This window comes from Chelonia mydas, chromosome 6, assembly GCF_015237465.2.
Source record: "Chelonia mydas isolate rCheMyd1 chromosome 6, rCheMyd1.pri.v2, whole genome shotgun sequence".
Lineage (NCBI taxonomy): Eukaryota > Metazoa > Chordata > Testudines > Cheloniidae > Chelonia > Chelonia mydas.
The window spans coordinates 101201179-101220132 of NC_051246.2; the positions used below are offsets into that span (position 1 = coordinate 101201179).

General features: G+C 39.6%; 1 protein-coding gene and 1 long non-coding RNA gene across 7 annotated transcripts in view; one reads left to right on the forward strand and one right to left on the reverse strand.

Moving 5' to 3' along the window:
* TDP1 (tyrosyl-DNA phosphodiesterase 1) overlaps positions 1-18954 on the forward strand; it is a 107309-nt gene that overhangs the window by 22201 nt on the left and 66154 nt on the right. For 5 of the 6 annotated variants that reach the window (XM_037900817.2, XM_043548123.1, XM_037900818.2 and 2 more), the window contains exons 11-13: positions 1282-1330; positions 2402-2468; positions 12458-12565. In XM_037900817.2, coding sequence (XP_037756745.1) covers positions 1282-1330; positions 2402-2468; positions 12458-12565 — 224 coding nt within the window. Of the gene's footprint in view, positions 1-1281; positions 1331-2401; positions 2469-12457; positions 12566-15130; positions 15193-18954 lie in introns of all 6 variants that reach the window. The other variant, XR_005225578.2, reaches the window with a different exon arrangement.
* On the reverse strand, positions 707-18787 carry LOC114018529. Its single transcript, XR_003563833.3, has 3 exons — positions 18663-18787; positions 16578-16717; positions 707-4156 (listed from the first exon to the last, which is right to left on the reverse strand). It is a non-coding gene; the product is annotated as an uncharacterized LOC114018529 (long non-coding RNA).

The window sequence follows — 18954 nt, forward strand, 5'->3', positions numbered from 1 at the left end:
AGATCATTTTGCAAACTGCTATATATGAGAGTTGGCCATCACTAAAATACATCTTCCACTGGAGTAGGATGTAACAGTCATTCTCGAACAGCAACATAACATAATAGGTTTTGGGAAGAAAAGGGGAAGAATAATTTTCTTTTGAAATTGTAAGGAAAATATAGGGCTGGTTTACACTGAAAACTTACATTGGCATCACTACATCTCTCAGGGGTGTGAAAAAGCCACCCTACTGAGGGACATAGCAGTGCTGACCTAGCCCCCTGGTGTAGACGGTGCTAGGTTAACCGATGAATTCTTTGGTTGACCTAGTTACCATCTCTCAGGGAGGTGGATTATCTACAGTGACAGGAGAACCCCTCCTATCGTTGCGGTGAGCGTATACACTGAAGCACTGTAGCTGTACAACTGTAGCATTTTAAGTGTAGATATACCCTAACTAGGGAAAATATATGTGGGCTGAAACACCGAGGTAACATATCTAGTCCCTCAAAGTGCTCTGAAATCTTTGATCACAAGTGGAGAGAGTTTTTTTACATTTAAAATCTAGAAGATGGTATTTTCTTCCCACAGCTGCATTATGTTTTCTATTTTGGAAACTGATAAGATCCCAGAAACATCAATTTTGTTTTAAGTTCACATCACCAAAGTTTTCTAAAATGTAGTTCCCAAAATGTGAAAGGTGTTCTGTTTTCATTCCACATCCTATAATCCCCTCTTTGTGTATCTCCTCAAGTGGCAGTATCCATGTCACTTGCACTCCTCTATTATCTTAGGTACAAGAGAAAAAAAAAGCAAGGACAGAGTCTTGTAAACTAGAAGTTAAGAATAGACTGATCAGTCAGGGAAGAGCCCACTATGATCTCAGGGGCATTACTTGAAATACGTTTGTTGGAGTCGCTGCTCCTTTTAACCCTGAATGTCATGGATATTCACCCAGCAGCAGTATAAGATAACTGATAGTGTAAGTGTTGAACGTTTGTTACTGGTTCATGACTAATTTTCCACTTTGGTTAGTTTAATTCCAATGAAATTTAGTTTGTAGCTTTTTTTTTTTTTTTTTAATTCTCAGACTCCTGTATTGTGTTCAGTCTTTTCTTGCTTTCCTGGAGGAGTGTGTCCTTTTATTCCACATTATTTGCTAGGAATGTGACTTGCAAGAACATTCAATGTTTAAAAAAATAGGATCCTAATATCTTTATTTCAAAGTTAGTAATATTTTAGTAGAACTGCATTATTTCAATTAGCTTGGTTTGATTATTACTTTTTTCTTTTTTAAAGATTTACCCTACTGTGGACAATGTGAGGCAAAGTTTGGAAGGATATCCTGGTAAATAAATGAATAGAAAAATTATTTCTAAAGTTTTTGTGATAATGCATTGTAAGATAATGTGTAAATGTTTCATTGATCAGTGTTTCTTCTGAATGAGCCTCAAGCTGCTGGCTGTGTTGGGAAGACTGTTGGGTTATTGGCCGGCCAGCCATCTTCTGATTTGTTTTTGGAGCTCAGACACCAGCACTGCAAAGCTTTCTATGTATTGGCATGTAAATTACAAATCTATTAGTCCAGTTTGCACGTCAGACACAGAATACTATTCCAGATCACAACTATGACTTAGGGGTATGTGGGATCTGGCAACAAACTAAATGATTTGGATGTACTTGTGTTTATACAAAAGTCTTCTTTACACTGAGTTTTGCAAGCAAGAATAGTAGAAGGCGTGATTCATGTTCAGCTAGGGCTTAGACATGGAACGTAATGGAATACTTAGCCAGGGAGTGGTAATGGTTGCTCAGGTGATATTTTAACATTCCAAGCTCTACAGTTAAGTTCATTCTTCCCAGGTCCATATTCCTGAAGTCAGTGTGCATGTTTCAAAGTTGGGCACAGACCACATTTTCAGAAATGTCATATCTCAATGTCTAGCATGTGATACCCATGTTCTAAAGTGCTGCCTCATAAAATGGTCACTGATCTGTCTGAAGCTTTCTTGTTCACTGTTTCTTGTGTAAGTGAATAATGCTAATCTATCTATGGACTTGATTATGGGCTACGCGCTCCATTGGGCATAATAAGGAAAAATATCCACAGAGGTATCTTAAAAAGGGACTGAACTGTGAATCATTAATCTGATATTTTTGAATTCATTTTCTGGTGTAAATTGGTTACTTCGTGTTTGGGGATCTGTGTTTTAAATTTTTTCTTTCTGACGAGACAAACCATTTAGTATCACAGGAGGCTTCTGATTTGTTTTTCAAAAGAACATTTTGAGATGCAAATGGAGCTAATGTATTCCTCTACCCCCTCATTATTTACTGAGAATGTATTTTTGTACTCTTTTCAAAATGTCTTTCAAAAATCAAATACCAGTGTTGATAACATTGTTTCTTTTCTTTTGAGCTGGTGGCTCTCTTCCGTACAGTATACAAACTGCACAGAAACAACTTTGGCTGCACTCTTATTTCCAGTAAGTGAAACTGTCTCTTGATCCTTTATAGCATTGATTTCCAGACATTATGGTTAAACTTACATTGTTATAATACGTTGTGGTGTGGAATGCAAATTTAGGCAAACTGGTCAGATGCCTGGTGGGATTTTAGACTCCATTAAACAATTTCTTTGCTTCCGAATCTAGCTGTGTTTTGCTTACCACACAGATTCAGTATATGCTTGGTCACAAGAACTCGCAGATACTATGGAATCCTGGACATTTCATAACAGATCAGCTAATCACCAGAAACTTTTACTTTTAAAACTGAAATTTAAGACGTTGTCTAAATCTTCCTTCTCCAACTTGGAGCGATGATATGATTGTACTGCAATTTTGCCCTGAGCCCCATATCCTCAGGATCTGGGCAGGAGTTTTCTGCTATTGGCTCCAACTGAAGCTTGTCCGAACAGGGTTAGGAAGATCTTGTTACTGCAGTGCAGCAGCTATGGTGCAAGCCAGACCCTTATTTATTTATATAATGTTTATGACCTCACTTGTTCTAAAATACTAAGGGTGAAATTCTGGTCCTGTTGCACTCAGTGTGAGTTTTACTATTGATCTCACTGGGGCCAGGACTTCAGGTGAAGTCTTTTAGGAAAGATTTATTGTCAGTACAAATACTCCATTTAAAAGTGAAAAGGAATGGGGCCTAGAGTCTTTCTGCAGCCCAGTGCAGCTTGGTTTTCTACCTGGTAACTTGTCTAATTTCTTTTCTACATTATATGTGCATTGTAAGAGACTATGATATAACATTCTTTATGGTTTTAAATGGGGAAAAATGCATTAATGCAACTTTCAAGGCTGATTAAACTTCTTAAAATGTTTGTCTGAAAATGGCATTGTGATATTCCATGTTATCAGTTACAAATTTGTTAACTTACAAATGAAAATAATTGATGTTTGGCAAACTGGGTTTTGAAATTCAGCTGGAACTTTTTGGCTCCTCAGCAGTATTTTAATTCTGAAATTGGAATGGATTTAAGTCTGATGCATGAAACAGAGTAGAATCTAGCTGATGCTCCCATATCACTGCACAGCAAATATAGTTAGTAGTGGAGTGAGTAAGGAGGAAGTAGTGATCACTTTTGCCAGTATATAGTGGGCAGATGTTACTCAGGCTACACACAAGGCACAAATCTATGGAGTAAGAAAACTACCATTTTTGCGTAGCACCTCTTAGTGATTTAACTATGCAATTCCTTTGATTGCAAAATTGTGTCATATTAGATTCATTATTGATTTAACTCTTACACCAGATTTAAAGTTTGTTGCAATGTGTTGTAACTGAGTGATTTAAAAGCCTCCTGCTTTCAATGACGACTTCATTTGTCCAATTTTTTTAATGTGAATGCTGTGCTATCTCCAAGGATTTAAAGGGACACCAATTTAAAAATCAAGCCTTATCTGCACTAGGGAAATTTTGTAACATTTCTCAGACTTCTTAACACTAGAAGGAGCAACCTAGAGCGTCTTAGTGTAGACAAGCTACCAGCATTTTAAGTACCGTGTCAGTTGGCCCTTCCTTTACAAATTGTAGAGCATATCATCTGCAATGTGCTTGCTTCTTTGTACATGGTGACACAGATGTTGTTCACTTTTCCAGATGCTTATGTACTTCGTTCTGTCTACAGCCAGAAGCACTTAACTTGTTTTTCTTTAGAATTCTGAAACAAACAAAAATGGAAAAGTAGTCTCAGCTGACTGAGACCAAAATATGTATAAGTAGGTCTAGATCAGACAGATTGTACCAGCTATTATTTATACATCAGAAAATGTTTCAGTACAGCTCTATTTTAAGACCTTCTAATAGAATTTCGATAAGACAACTGCAAATAAAAGCTCATTCCGAAATTACTTTAAATGAGTTAACATTTTTTTAAAAGTAATATTTAGTGTAGGAATTTAAATACTCAAAACTGGGAAATTGAAGTTAAGATTAAATACATACTATTAACTCCTTGTTTGTACATACTCATTAAAAAAATACCCGTGATCTTATATGTATTAGTGATTATGCCTTTGCAGTATACAAAGCTACTTGTGACCACTAAAGAATATTCCTTTTTCATTAATCAGAATGTCTTTAGAACAATAACATTCACACACTCCCTAGCCCCCAGGACTCCTTCCCAGGTTTTGCACTGAAATCTGTCTATGCTGCGACTTCTGTTGAGAATTGGAGGAGTGTTGCATGGCAACTTATGCAGTGCAGAAGCAATCAGTTGTTTGTTTATCCTTGGTCTCAGAGTGTCTAGTAGTCCTCTAACATGTAACCTTTGTCCCTTTATTCTGAAAAACAATACTGATGAGTTATGGAGGAATCTGCTGCTGGAGGGTTCCTGTGATGTGGGGCTTTGGGGTGGGAGGGAAAGTAAGAGATGAAATTAGCATATTGGAAGGGTCTCCCTTACTGACTATAATAAGTGGGACTAAGACTCGGAGACACAACACGGAGGAATTGGCAGAAATAAATGGGTACTATTCTAAAGGAAGGGAAAAGGAATAGAGAGAAGGAAGCACTCTGAGATACTTTATCGGCGTAATGGTTATTTGTACTCCCACAAAAAGAGAGCTAGAAATACCTCCCAATATTTTGAAAGCGTGTGGCAGATTGTGGTAGATACCTCCAAACTTCTGACAGCAAAAATGAATCCATAGCTCTGTAATGCAGTTCTGAATTTAAATAAACGAGCTTTGAAGTACATGCTTATAAGAAGAATGAGATGTACACAACTTATCATAACTGCACTTTTCTGACCATGGCAAATCATGTGTCAGGCGCTTCAGTGCTATTGTAAAAGTAGTACAGTTTGTTCCAAGGCTGGTAGTCTTTGATACAGAATGTGTTTTTTTTTCTTCTTGCTATGTTCTCTTATCACTGGGCTATATTTTTGTCCAGATTGATAGACCTTTAAGGTCTTCACTAGAGTACCCTTCATGCCATTGTCTGTCCTTACGATAAACACAAGATGTTCTGTTACATCCAATACTTGAATTTCAAATCCTGGAATTCTGTGCTTTATACTTGATACATTCATAGAGTTTAAGGCCAGAAGGAACTATTAGATCATTCTAGTCTGACCTCCTGTATATCACAGGCCATTAAATTTCACCCAATTACTTCTGTATAGAGCCCAATAACTTGGGTTTGGCTAAAGCAAATTTTACAGAAAGGCATCCAGTTTTGATTTGAAGAGATCAAGAGATGGAGAATCCACCATTTCCTGTGGTAGTTTGTTCCAGTGGTTAATCATCTTCACCGTTAAAAACGTATGCCTTATTTCTAAATGGAATTTGTCATGGTTCAGCATCTAGTCACTGGTTCTTGTTATGTTTTTCTCTGCTAGATTAAAGAGCCCTTTAATACATGGCATTTTCTCCCCATAAAGGTACTTATGGTTTATAATCAAATCACCTCTCAATCTTCTTTTTGATAAACTAAACACACCAAGTTTTTTAAATCTCTCCCTTGTAAGACATTTTCTCCAGCCCTCAAATCATTTTTGTGCCTCTGTTCTGCATCCTCTCCAATTTTTAACATGCTTTTAAAAATATGAATACCAGAACTATATTGCAGTAAGATGACCACCTTGTTCCTATTGACTACTTCCCTGTTTATATTTCCAAGGATTGCATTAGCCCTTTTTGCCACAACATTGAACTGGGAGCTCCTGTTGAGTTGCTCGTCCACTATTACCCTAAATCTTTCTCAGTCATTGTCCAGGATACAGCCCTCTATGATGTAGGTATGGCTTGCATTCCTTGTTCCTAGAGATATAAAACTTTGCATTTGGCAGTACTAAAACTAATTTTGTTTGAATGAGGCAATCTTACCAAATCGTTGAGATAACTTCCTTATTTATTGCTCTTGCCAATTTTTGCCATCTGCAAATTATAACAGCATTAACTTTATATTTACTTCTAGATCAGGGATTGGCAACGTTTAGCATGCGGCCCGCCAGGGTAAGCCCCCTGGCGGGCTGGGCCAGTTTACCTGTCACGTCTGCAGGTTTGGCCAATCGCGGCTCCCAGTGGCTGCGGTTCGCCGCTGCAGGCCAATGGTAGCTGCGGGGAGCCACGGCCAGCACATCCCTCGGCCCACGCCGCTTCCCGCAGCCCCCATTGGCCTGGAGCGTCGAACTGAGGCCAGTGGGAGCCGCAATCAGCCGAACCTGCGGATGTGGCAGGTAAACAAACCGGCCCAGCCTGCCAGGGAGTTTACCTTGGCAGGCCATGTGCCAAACATTGCCGATTTCTGTTCTAGATCATTGATGAAAATGTTGAATTAGTGTCAGGCCTACTACCAGTCCCTGTGAATCCCAGTGGACATCTCCATTTGATGATGATTCCCCATTAGCTATTTTCTGTCAGCTTAATGTGTGCACTGTTGATACTGTATAGTGCCAGTGCTTTAATCAGAATATCATGCAGTACTCCGTCAAATGCATTACAAAAGTCTAAGTATACTACATCAGCAGTTACCTTTATCGGCCAACCTTGTATGATCAGAGAATTAAATCACATTTGTTTGACAAGATCTGGTTTCCATAAACCCATGTGGACTGGTATTTAATCATATTTCTTAGTATTTAGTGTTGGACTAGGTCATTCCCTCCCACATTAAAAAGTGAATGGGATGAAATTACGTAGAAGACTGTCTTGAGGCCTGTTGAATTGAGGAAAGAGTAGGTTTGCTTCCCTGTATAGTAAACTGCAGTATGATCTTTTAACCCTACACTAACAAAAGTCTCTCATACCTCGAGGCATCCTCAGAGGAGCAGTATGTCTGTTATTTCCCAGGCACTACTTGTTCTCACATCAGTGTTGCTGTCAGGCTCCTCTGGTCATGCTTGGGCCTGATCACCAACCCATGTAGGGCTGGTTAATAACTTGAAGCAGAAATCTGTGTAACTAATCATTCTTAATTTCTGTGGATTTGCAGGGGGCTGATATTAAAGAAAATGAATCTCTAATCATATGCATGGGCGGGCAGAGTTTGCATGGAGGAGCTTCCATGGTGTTATGCTAGCCGAACTTCCCCTCTCCCTGAATAGAATCACATGCAAAGAAGCAGCCTCCTGTTTCTTTCATCCCATTAGTACCAAACACCTGAGAGGCTGGAGTGGCTATTTAACTTGCAGAGATGAAATATACTGGTGTGTTTTTTCATATAAAGTCCTTTCAATTCCTTGTTTGGGTGGTTGCCCTTTCTTCATGATTTCGAAAACAAAATGAGAATTCTGAATGGAACAAAAAAAAAGTTTTATCCAACAAATATATAAAAGAGCATCAATGTTTGAAACCCTGCAGGTGGTTATGAGAATTGCAAATGAGTTATCACCATGTAATTCAAAGGAGTACATAAGCGTTTTCTTCTCTTTTTTGTAGCAAAGATGTGCATTTTGAAATAATGCTACCTATTATAATATGATCTTGGTGATTGGCATATCACCTTAAAGACTTTGTTCATTTCCTTGTGTTTAGCTGATGGAGGAATTATCTCATTGGTCTTTGTTTTTGGTACACCTAGAAGAGCACAAACTTGTGTCAGTCTCTTGTTCAGATTTCATTTGAGGGTATGCATTAGTCAGGTAAGCTATAGTTATTGTGGAAATGTAAAACACATAAGATGTGTGGCAAACCCAGTTACTTTTTCTGAATGGGGTAGAATTAAAATTGCCTTCTTAAGAGTGGTTTCAGAGTAGCAGCCATGAAATTAAAAGTGGTAGCTAGGAGATGACTTATTGCATTAGACCCTAACAGAAAGATCGTCTTGTACTCCAAAATGCATGACACTATTAAGATTTCTGTGAAGTATTAGAAGTATATTGTAGCACATAACAATGTTAATTCTTGGCAAAGTATGTGTTCAAAGAGCTCATGATGCTTTGGTATGTGGGCTATTTAGTCTTCTCCATCTTTAATTTCTTCAATTTGAGTAGGAAAGTGAGCTAGCATTTATTTCTAACATACAAATCAAGGCTGAAGACGGAATTCTCAAATAAAAGCTGACATAAGACATATGCTGATGTACTATAAAATCTGTATATAATGGAATTAACATGAAAAATAAACATCTACTAGAATCTAGAAACTATGGAGATTAGAATCTAGTGGGCAAAACAGTAAAATGATGGGATGATACTCATACAATACTTCCCAATGTCAGTAGAGATGGGAAGAAAAGGTAAAAGGGTGATGCTGTCATCCTACATATCGCAAGGATTTATAGCACCTATACAGCAGTGGAGGTGGTGGAGAAATACTTTATGGAAGGGTACAAGGAATGAAAAACAAAAGTGGACTGTGGCACCTTGTAGTCCACCAGGATAGGAGAAAAGCCAAAATAAAAAAATAAGGCCTACTCTTTTTAGTCACCTTGTATTGCAGTATGCAGTACTTATGGAGGATAGCTGGGTAGGTGGTGGGTGGGGAAATAACCACAGACGCATCATCAGATTGGTTCCTAAGTTTTGTGTAGAAGGCAGCTTCATAAATCAGAAAGTAGTGACTCCAACTGGAGAAAAAGAACCATTATCTGCTTACTGTTTGGGAATCTGGATAAATATGGAATCTGGAAACCAGGAGCTACTTGACTTTAGAATAATAGAGAATGAGATCACGAAATGCATACAATGAGGATATAGATTTCAGGTAAGCAATTTTTGGGAAGGGAAAAAATAAAGGATGCAATTCTTCAAAGGTGCCTAAGTGAATTAGGAGCACAAGTCTAGTTGACTTTCAACTTGTACTCCTTAGTCATTTAAAATCTCACCCCTAGTGAGTATGGAGCAAATGGAGATGCTATTAAAATCTGCAGGCATGGAAAAAAGCGGGTGAATCTCAAAAAAGACTTCTAACAGTCTACAATTCTTCTGAAAAAAGATCGTAAGCATTAAGTAGGAGGAAGAATTATTTAGAACAGTGCAGGAGTGTGTCTAAAAGCAGTGAAATGAAACTGAGCAAAGGGGGGGGAAAAAGGCTAAAGTCTATTTGAGTAATAGTCTCCCAAGAGATGTGGTGGAAGCCCCAGTTGTCCAGTCATGTAAGACTGGACTGGATACTCCAGAATATATTGTAAGAAATCATTCTTGAATGGTACTAAGATGGAATAGCTGGTTAGTGTAGGAAGTAAGTATGTCTTCTGTTCTAGGGTTGTTTTGAAGGAGCTGTGTATTGATTGAAATTTTAAAGAATGCCTGGGGTTGTGGTGGTGAGGAAGTCTACCCCATTTTAATGCAGCAGTGATGATTTTGGCAGTCTGCTAAAATAGCTGTTTTATTTATACTTTGTTGATGCTGTATATAATTGAGACACATGTCCTTTAAAGACTGTGAATAGCAGACTGCCAAATGAAACAAGTGTTCCCCTACAGAGGTGGGGTCATAATATAATAAATGAGCAATGGGCTGTTAAATATTGTTGTAAAATCTCAAGATAAAAGGAAACTGCGATAAAGTATTGGCAAAAGTGACAGGAGGAATGGGTTTCCAGTTTGAAATTAAACTGCTACTCACTTAAATTACCAGTTCACACAAAGTTCCTTCCTCCCCATGCCATGCATGCCTCAGCCTTCAGTTCACACCTTAACACAATTTTTTTTTAACTTTCAACAAAATAATTACTTCAAGCTGTGGTTTTGTATTATAATAATCTCTCAAAGCTAGTCCCTTTCAACTTTCCTTATTTAACCCTTAGCACATCGAACAGGTCTGAAGTGGTTACGGTGGTACAAGATCAGCCTTTAACCATATTCAGGATTAACTAAATTCTGATGCAGATGTGTTTATGTCACCTAAGATATTTAACAAAGTAACCCTCAAGTTGTTGTTATATTGAAATGTACTCTCTCTTTTCTTCCTTTTTAACCTTGTTGCCGAAGAATGATTTCCCCCCCGTCATCTGTAGTCAGGTTTAGAATTAAACCAACACTGGGGCTTACATTTAAAAATACGCCAAAAAACCACACTGTCAACTTGAAATCTAGTCCGTTTCAAACATGAGTTACACAGATTCTCTTGCCAATTTCTTTGGTTTTACAGTTCTGTTATCCAATTTTTAAAAATGTTTTTCTCCCTTGTGTGACAAAGTTCCTCCTCTACCTTGGTGGGTCTTGCGCTTATTAGCGGATTTGCTTGCCTTGGAGCTTCACGGCAGCCCTTAGTTTTGCCGTTTTCGTGAACCCACAGTCCAGGTCAACTCCTCCTGTGTCTGACCAGGAGTTGGGAGGTTTGGGGGGAACCCGGGCCCGCCCTCTACTCTGGGTTCCAGCCCAGGGACCTGTGGAATACAGCTGTCTAGAGTGCCTCCTGGAACAGCTGTGCGACAGCTACAACTCCCTAGGCTACTTCCCTATGACCTCTTCCCAACATCTTCTTTATCCTCACCATAGAACCTTCCTCCTTGTGTCTGATAATGCTTGTACTCCTCAGTCCTCCAACAGTATGCATTCTTACTCCCAGCTCCTAGCGCCTCTTGCTCCCAGCTCCTCACACATGCACACCACAAACTGAAGTGAGCTCCTTTTTAAACCGAGGTGCCCTGATTAGCCTGCCTTAATTGATTCTAGCAGCTTCTTGATTGGCTGCAGGTGTTCTAATCAGCCTGTCTGTCTTAATTGTCTCCAGAAGGTTCCTGATTGTTCTGGAACGTTCCCTGTTACCTTACCCAGGGAAAAGGGACCTACTTATCCTGGGGCTGATATATCTGCCTTCTGTTACTCTCCTATAGCCATCCGGCCCGACCCTGTCACATATGTTATGTAATATATTTAGGTTGACAGGATCCTTTTTTAAACTCCTCTTTCCAATCTCCCTTTCCATGTTACTATACTCTCCAGTGACTTTTTTTTTTTAATGTGACTTGAAAAATAAGTGTTTAAAAAAAAACAAAACTGAGTGGGGAATTTGACTTTTCTCCTTCCTCTTCCTTCCTGTCTACCCCCTCTTCCCCCCCTCCCCAAATCTGTGTGGCCCTATCAAAGGAAATTCTTAGTCATAACAATACATTTCCAATTTTGATAGGTCTAGTTATTTATGTTTGGAGAAACGCCACTATGTATCTAGGTCTCTTGGACTATTAAATAGATTTAATGTAGTTAGATGATTCTGGTGCTTAAATGGAAGATAATTGATGTTCCTCTTGTTAAAATACAGTAATTAGTTTGTATGTTGAAAGGCAGAAGGAAAGTGGACGTAGGTGATCACTCAGAAGGTTAAATATTAGCTCAGTGGACAACAGGAAGGATGGTCTTTTAGATTATGGCAGAGGAACAGAAGTCAGGAGATCTGGGTTTCATTCCTGACTCTACCATAAACACCTTGGGTAACTTTGGGAGAATTACTTAATCTCATTCTGCCTTCATTTCACCACTGATTAAAATGGAGATAATGTTTGCCCTACTTAACAGGATTGTGGAGACATAATTCACTAATGTTTTGTAATGTGCTTTGTGATAATCTTGGAACATGCCAAAGAAATGAACAGTACTGTTAATGAACTCCTGATTGAATAAGTCATTTACTAGTTCCAAAGAGCACACTATCCTCTTCTACTTGGCTGGAAGTTTGGAATCTGTTCTTAAAGTGTTTGGTGGTGGATAACTAGGATGGAAGAATGGAATGTTTCCTCAAGGCATCCTGGGGCACACAAGAAATTTGTTTATATAAATATATATCCTTTGTAATATGTAAATATGGCCTGACTTCCAACTGTGGGGTGCGATGGGCTTTAAGCAATATCTAGATGCGTAATTGAAAGAGATTTCATATTATTTGTTTTCAGTAACATGAATGTTAAGTATAGCAAGTTAAGTAAGAAAATATATCAAACTTGGACTGCTGCAGCCACGTGCCCAACGTACGTACGGAATTACTTACTTGTTATATGGTACAGTGACTTTGGGAGCGACAAAACTAAAGCTGCTTATTTGAAGTAAATTCCTTTCTTTTGTTTTTGTTTTGCAGCAAATGGTCAGCAGAAACCTCAGGCCGCAGCCATGCTATGCCTCACATTAAGACTTACATGAGGCCATCTCCTGACTTCCAGAAGATTGCGTGGTTTTTAGTTACAAGGTAAATGAACTATACATTCCTAATTCCTGCGAACAAAGACTGCAGACCATATTTACATGATGAAGGACTCTGTCTTGGGAAGCAATAACTCTGGAAAAAGAGTTGGGGGTTGTGGTAGATAATCACTTGAATGTGAACTCCCAGTGTGACCTTGTGGCCAAAAGGGCTTATGCAGTCCTTGGGTTCATATACAGAGGAATCTCCAGTAGGAGTAGGGAAGTTATTTTACCTCTGTGTTTGTCAGGCTTCAGGAATACTGTGTCCCATTCTGGTGTCCACAGTTCAGGAAGGATGTTGATAAATTGGAGAGGGTTCAGAGAAAACCATCAAGAATGATTAAAGGATTAGAAAACATGCCTCACAGTGGTGGACTCAAAGAACTCAGTCTATTTAGCTTAACAAAGAGCAGATTAAGGGGTGACTTGATTACTATAAGTGCCTACATGGGGAACAAATATTTAATAATGGGCTCTTCCATCTAGCAGAGAAAGGTATAACATGATCCAGTGACTGGAAGTCAAAGCTAGACAAATTCAGACTAGAAATAAGATGTACATTTTAAACAGCAAGAGTAATTAACCATTGGACCAATTTACCAAGAGTCATGGCGGATTCTCCAGCACTGGCAATGTTTAAATCAAGATAGGTTCTAGGCATTTGGTGTGGGAGGTTCTATGGCCTGTATTATATAGGAAGTCAGACTAGATGATTATAATTGTCCCTTCTGGCCTTGGAATCCATATATCTATAATTAAAGCTAATCTTTAATGTATGGAGATTTCATTTTTCTTAGGGCAAGGTCAACTATCTTTATAATCTTTTTGGTATTTAGAAAAGCAGTAATATGAAAAGTTGTAGATAGAGTCCACCTTGTTTTGATCCATTTAAGGTTTCTTCTGTGCATTTATGGAAGACTTTTTGTAATCTCTCATAAATCTGTTCTCACTGAGTTCAGTAAGAGTTTTGCTGTTGCTATTGGGTAGAAACAGGATCAGGCCCAAAGAGCAGAAATGAATGAATTAATCACCACTCACTAAAAAAAAAAATACTTTGTAAGAAATTAAGTGTTTAAGTACTAAAAATCAGTAAATTGCACCTTGTGACAACTTAAGTGCATAAGAGATGCTTTGATTTAATATATTTTTTGTGACAAAATGTGTTTGCATAGTAAGTCTTAGATATTTCAAAGTACCATGTAAAAAAAAGATGTCTAAAAGGGATGCTAGAAAAGTTTGAAACAATTCCTTGAACAATTTGTAGGCCTATATACAAGTTAATAGAATAAATTCATTGCTATGGTGTACATCCATGATACTTTCCTATAAACATATTTATTATTATTCATGCTTATTACAATAGTGCCAAAGGGCCAACCAAGAGTGATACTCCATTGTGATTGTACGATGCCTACCACACATTTTTGGAAATTTAAATGTCAACAACTCATTTTTGTTGTGTTACCATTTAATTAAATGAAAAATCACTTGCCTTAAAGAGCCACTGATGCCTCTCATAGGTAAATTTTAATCTGTATAGAAACAATTCTGCTGCAGCTGTATTTTTCTGCCTCTATCCAGACTGGTAAAAATGGCTAGGTGACTAGGATGCACAGAGGAGCTAGTGTCTCTTTTCACCCTCTTCTGTAAAAGCCCAGCTTCCCCTCTCCATGAGACAGGTGTCCTGGTTTGATAGACTCTAACATCCTAAATAATGATGCAGGGCTCCTCTGATGTAAAATATCATTTGTATTGTGGTAGCATATAGAGGTCCCAATCCAGATTGGAGACCCATTGTGCTAGGCACTGTATAAACATATAACAAGAAGATTATCCCTGCCCTAAAGAACTTGGAATCTAAGATGAGATAACAGGTGGAGGCAATAAACAGTGAAGGAGGGGTGAGGTGAACAACGTAACAAGAAGACTATTAAGAGCTATGTATTATTATTTTAATGATCAGAATGAGAAGCAGCTGTGAGTTAGCTTGATATCTGGGGTATGAACCATGCATGTTATGGGCCTTCGTTTCACCAAGGCTTTGATCCATAGAATGACCAATATCCAAAGTATTGTCAGTGGAAAATGTGAAAAGAAATACAGTAACTTATTTAACTCAGTGGGAGGAGAGGCAGAATTTTGTGCTGAATTTCTTGCCTGAACAGAAACATCCTGTTGTAATGTTTGTACAAGGTTTTACAAATGTTAAATGCAACGGTCTGTGCACTAGGTATCATCACCCAGGGACATTCTGAAGTCAGCACTTGCTTTTTTTGTGGTGGCTAGAGCTGAGAGTCTATTTTTTCCCTTGTGTACATAGTTCACCTGATGAATTGCATGGAAGTCTCCCACCCAAGCTTTTGTCTTTCCAGTTTGTTTCAATTACTTCTATCTTCTTGAACAGATGACCCTTATCACAAGTAAATAATTTCTGTTAGCATAAAAATAGGCTGCCCTGCTGCTCAGAACAAATTTTTGACTTATCTAGGAAAGCAATTGGTGGTATATGAGCATATGCTGAAGTTATCAAAAATCCCAGACCTAATAATAATACTTTGTTCTTCTGTAGCATCTCCTAGCTGCATATATTGAGACAATTTACAAACATTAAACTTCACAGCACCCCTGAAGGTGAGTATTATCTCCAGTTTACAGATGGGAAAACAGATGCTAAATGACTTGTCCAAAGTCACATGAATTAGTAGCAGAGCTCAAATTTTCTAGTTCATTGTATTTAATTCTTTCATGATCTATATTCAGAGTTGCTAGAAACCCTTCTTAATGTTGATCCAGAGTGGGCTTTGGGGGTTTATTTTTCTTTTTTCTTCCTTGGATGGTGAGATGTCTGTTAAGCTCTCCCAATAGAAGTGATGAAAGCTGCAATATTTTGGACTTCAAAAGCAAACTGGCCAAAGAACTACAAAATGCACTGTTGGGAACAATCCTGCACTAGCAGAGAGATAGACTAGATAGCCCTAACAGGTTTCTTCTAATTTGTGCACCAACAACTTGCATCTGATTTATACAAGAACACTAGCTGAAGAACTCTTAATCTTAAAATGACACATGGCTGTTAAGCCATGAGCTCATGTAACTTCTACTCTGAGAGTTTATTATTTTCTGCCTGATGACCATGAAAAGTCAGCCATCTCATTCACAGATAAAGGGAGGCTATTAAACTCTTGGAGTCTCTAACTGCCTTTTTTAAAAATTTCAGTGATTTGTGTTGAGAAGTAGTGGTAGTTCAGCTCTATGGCAAGAAAATACTCTGAGTTCTTTATTTATTTATTCATTCATCTTTCATTAAAGGAATTGCATGAATTCACCACTCCATATGCAATAGTTTATGCAAAAAACTTATCTAGTCTCTGACTCCCACTGCAGTATGTTTTCGGAGGCTTTGTGTTGCATAGTTGCCATAGCTACTGCATCACTGGGCAGTGAAGAATTCCATAGAGAAACCCTGCCCTTTGAATGAATCTCATTTTAATTGAGTACTTTAATTGTATTGGTTTTTTGTTTCTCTCCAGCTGAACATGGAATGTTACATATTGTACAGCAATATAGAAAGTCCCTTAGTTTTATGAATCTCAAATGGATTATTGCTGTGTAAATACTTATTAATGTGGTATAGAACCTAGGAGTGACTTTGCATTCTCTTTCAGTCCTGTCAAATCTGTAGCTAGATCTAGACTCTGGTTTGCCTGTTGATTGCTCTATTTTTTTCTAAATTTGTGGGTACTTCTGAATAATGGCATTAGTTTGAACCTCTCGTAGTGCAATCCATGGCTGTGTAAAATTCCCACACAGCTCTGCCATTGCAATTCAGTCCTGACATACACCCCACCTCCTGTTCTAATCCTGGACATCTCTGGAGACAGTTAATCTTATTCAGTTGTTTATCTTTGTGATGTGTACAACTAGAATGAGGATTTATTTCAATGTTTTAGATTAACAATTTTAGCTCAATGTCTAAGGGCAGGCGGGTAGCGATTCTCGTAGCTGAAGTTGCATACCTTACATCGACGACACCACCCCACCCTGGTGTAGACCAGGGCTAATTCCCAGCCATGCCCCAGTGCTGCAGTTGGTTTCTGGAGAGATTGTCTCTTCAGCTCCACTTCCTCTTTGGAGGCATTTGCAGCAGTTGTTATCCCTGCAATTTTCAAGGAGCAAACAAGGCTGAGAAAAGTCAGAGGCAAAAGGAAGGGTTCTTGGGTACATCTACACCGCAGCTGGGAGGCGTCTTTCCCAGCTCAGGTAGATGTACACATGATTGCTACTTTTAGCTTTCTAGCTCAAGCAGAGCAATGTGGCCCTGGTGGTGCAGGCAGGTACCCAGAAGATTGGGTGTGACTGTACTCAAGTAGCTAAGCCAAGCCTCCACAACCACACTGTTATTTTTAGTGCATGGGCTAGTGTAGCACTGGCATGTGTTTTCTGCCCAAGCTGGAAATTACACCTCCCATCTGCAGTGCAAGCTCAACTTCTTCCCCACCAAATGTTTTGTTGGGGAGCTTGGTTGGCTCTGTGGGCAGAACAGAGTTTTCCTTGCAGTCCAGTCAGGACAAGCTCGCCTTGAGAGCAGGAAGGAAGCAGACAGGATTGGAAAAGAACTGGCTCCAGGGAAGACAGCTCACTTTCACTCTATACCATGAGGGGAGTGACGCCAGAAGGGCAGTGCGCCAAATGGAAGATCATGCCTGAGTCTCTATAGCCTGCTCCAGCAGCCACATCTCTGATCACAGAACTTAGCAATCTCCTTCCCTTCCCTTCCCTTCCCTTCGGGTTGTGGATGGAAGGTATCGGACACAGCATGAACGTTGCCAGGGCTAGACGGAGGCCTATGGTCCATTTCACAGCAGCCTCCCTCTTCCTCATCCTCATCCCTACTGGGGTCCCTATGGTGGCACACATAGGTCTTATACAATAAAAAGGGGATCGAGCTCATCCTGGAGACCCAGAAGGGACCCACCTGGGGAAGAGAAGACAAATAAGCCCAGGCACTTTGAAGATTGCCACTTGAAGTATATTTGCAGGAGTCTCTGAGTCCAATTTTACTCCTCCCTCTGAAGCGGGGTTGTGGGGACAAACTCCAAAAGGGGAAATAAATGAATAAGAAAATTAGTGCCTGGTTCCCTTGCTCACCTTCATAGAGTACAGCATGGGAGAGGAATGCAGAAAAGACCTTGGCCTCTGTTTTATAAGGCCAGATGGTTCCTCAGTGTGCACCAGTCAGAATTTAATCTGATATCTCTATTAAAGATAAATGTGGCTATTTTCCCTTGTGGTCAGGGAATCAGCATTTCTAACCAGGGGAAACTTTTTATCTGAAAGAGTGGCCTCCTCACAGGCATCCAAGTCCCAGCAGGCATCATTTCAGCCCCCTCCTTTGGACCTAAAAACTCAGGAGGTATCAGGGCAACAAAAATAATTTATGAACTGTCATCTGACACTCGACGTGCCTGCACATGATTTCACAAGCATTGCTAACATGAGTGACCTGTACTACATGTGTGGTTCCTCTCAACCTAAAAATCACAAGGCCTGAGGTCTTGTCCCTGGAAAGGAAGGGGTTAAAGGGAAGGGGATTCAGATTGGTTTCATGCAAGTATATGGGGCTTTGGTCTCTGAGATCAGATGCTCATACAAATCAGTTCCCAGCTATTTTAGTGATTAATGGAAAGCTGAGACTGTTCAGTCATCAAAAAAGTTGTCTTGCATCCTGACTCCTGTCAGACGCTATAGAAAGGATTCAGAGTAGCAGCCATGTTAGTCTGTATTTGCAAAAAGAAAAGGAGTACTTGTGGCACCTTAGAGACTAATAAATAAATTGGTTAGTCTCTAAGGTGCCACTAGTACTCCTTTTCTTTTTTTATAGAAAGGAATAGAGGTCATGTGGAAAATTGAAGCAGTCTGTGAAATACAACAGAAGAAAACAGCTTGTTGCAAGTGATAACTAGAACACTTGCGGGGCCAGTATCAGGCCTCTGTTGCTTCAGAGCTATCTGCTGGTCTCCCAACCAGCCCTATGTGCAGTTAGACTCTCTCTCCCTGCCCCCTCCCCTCCCCTCCCCGGCCCAGACACCCGCACCCCTTACCTCCTAGAGGCCAGGGAGAAACAGCCCAGTGCTGGGTCCCGGGCTTGCATGGAGTTTTCTGCTCACTACCACCTCTTTGCTTTAGGGAGTGCTGGGAACTCCAGCTGCTGGGAACCTTCCAGTTTCCTCCTCCCACTCCCCCCGGCCTTGTCTTCTATTTGTAAGCTGAGCTCTGCCAGGTCCAGCAGCCCCTAGTGGTGGCCAATGTCTCTGGAGCCCATTTCTGTGGGAGGGAAAAGGGAAATTCTGCACACACATTGATTTCTGCATGGCACAGAATTCCCTCAGGAGT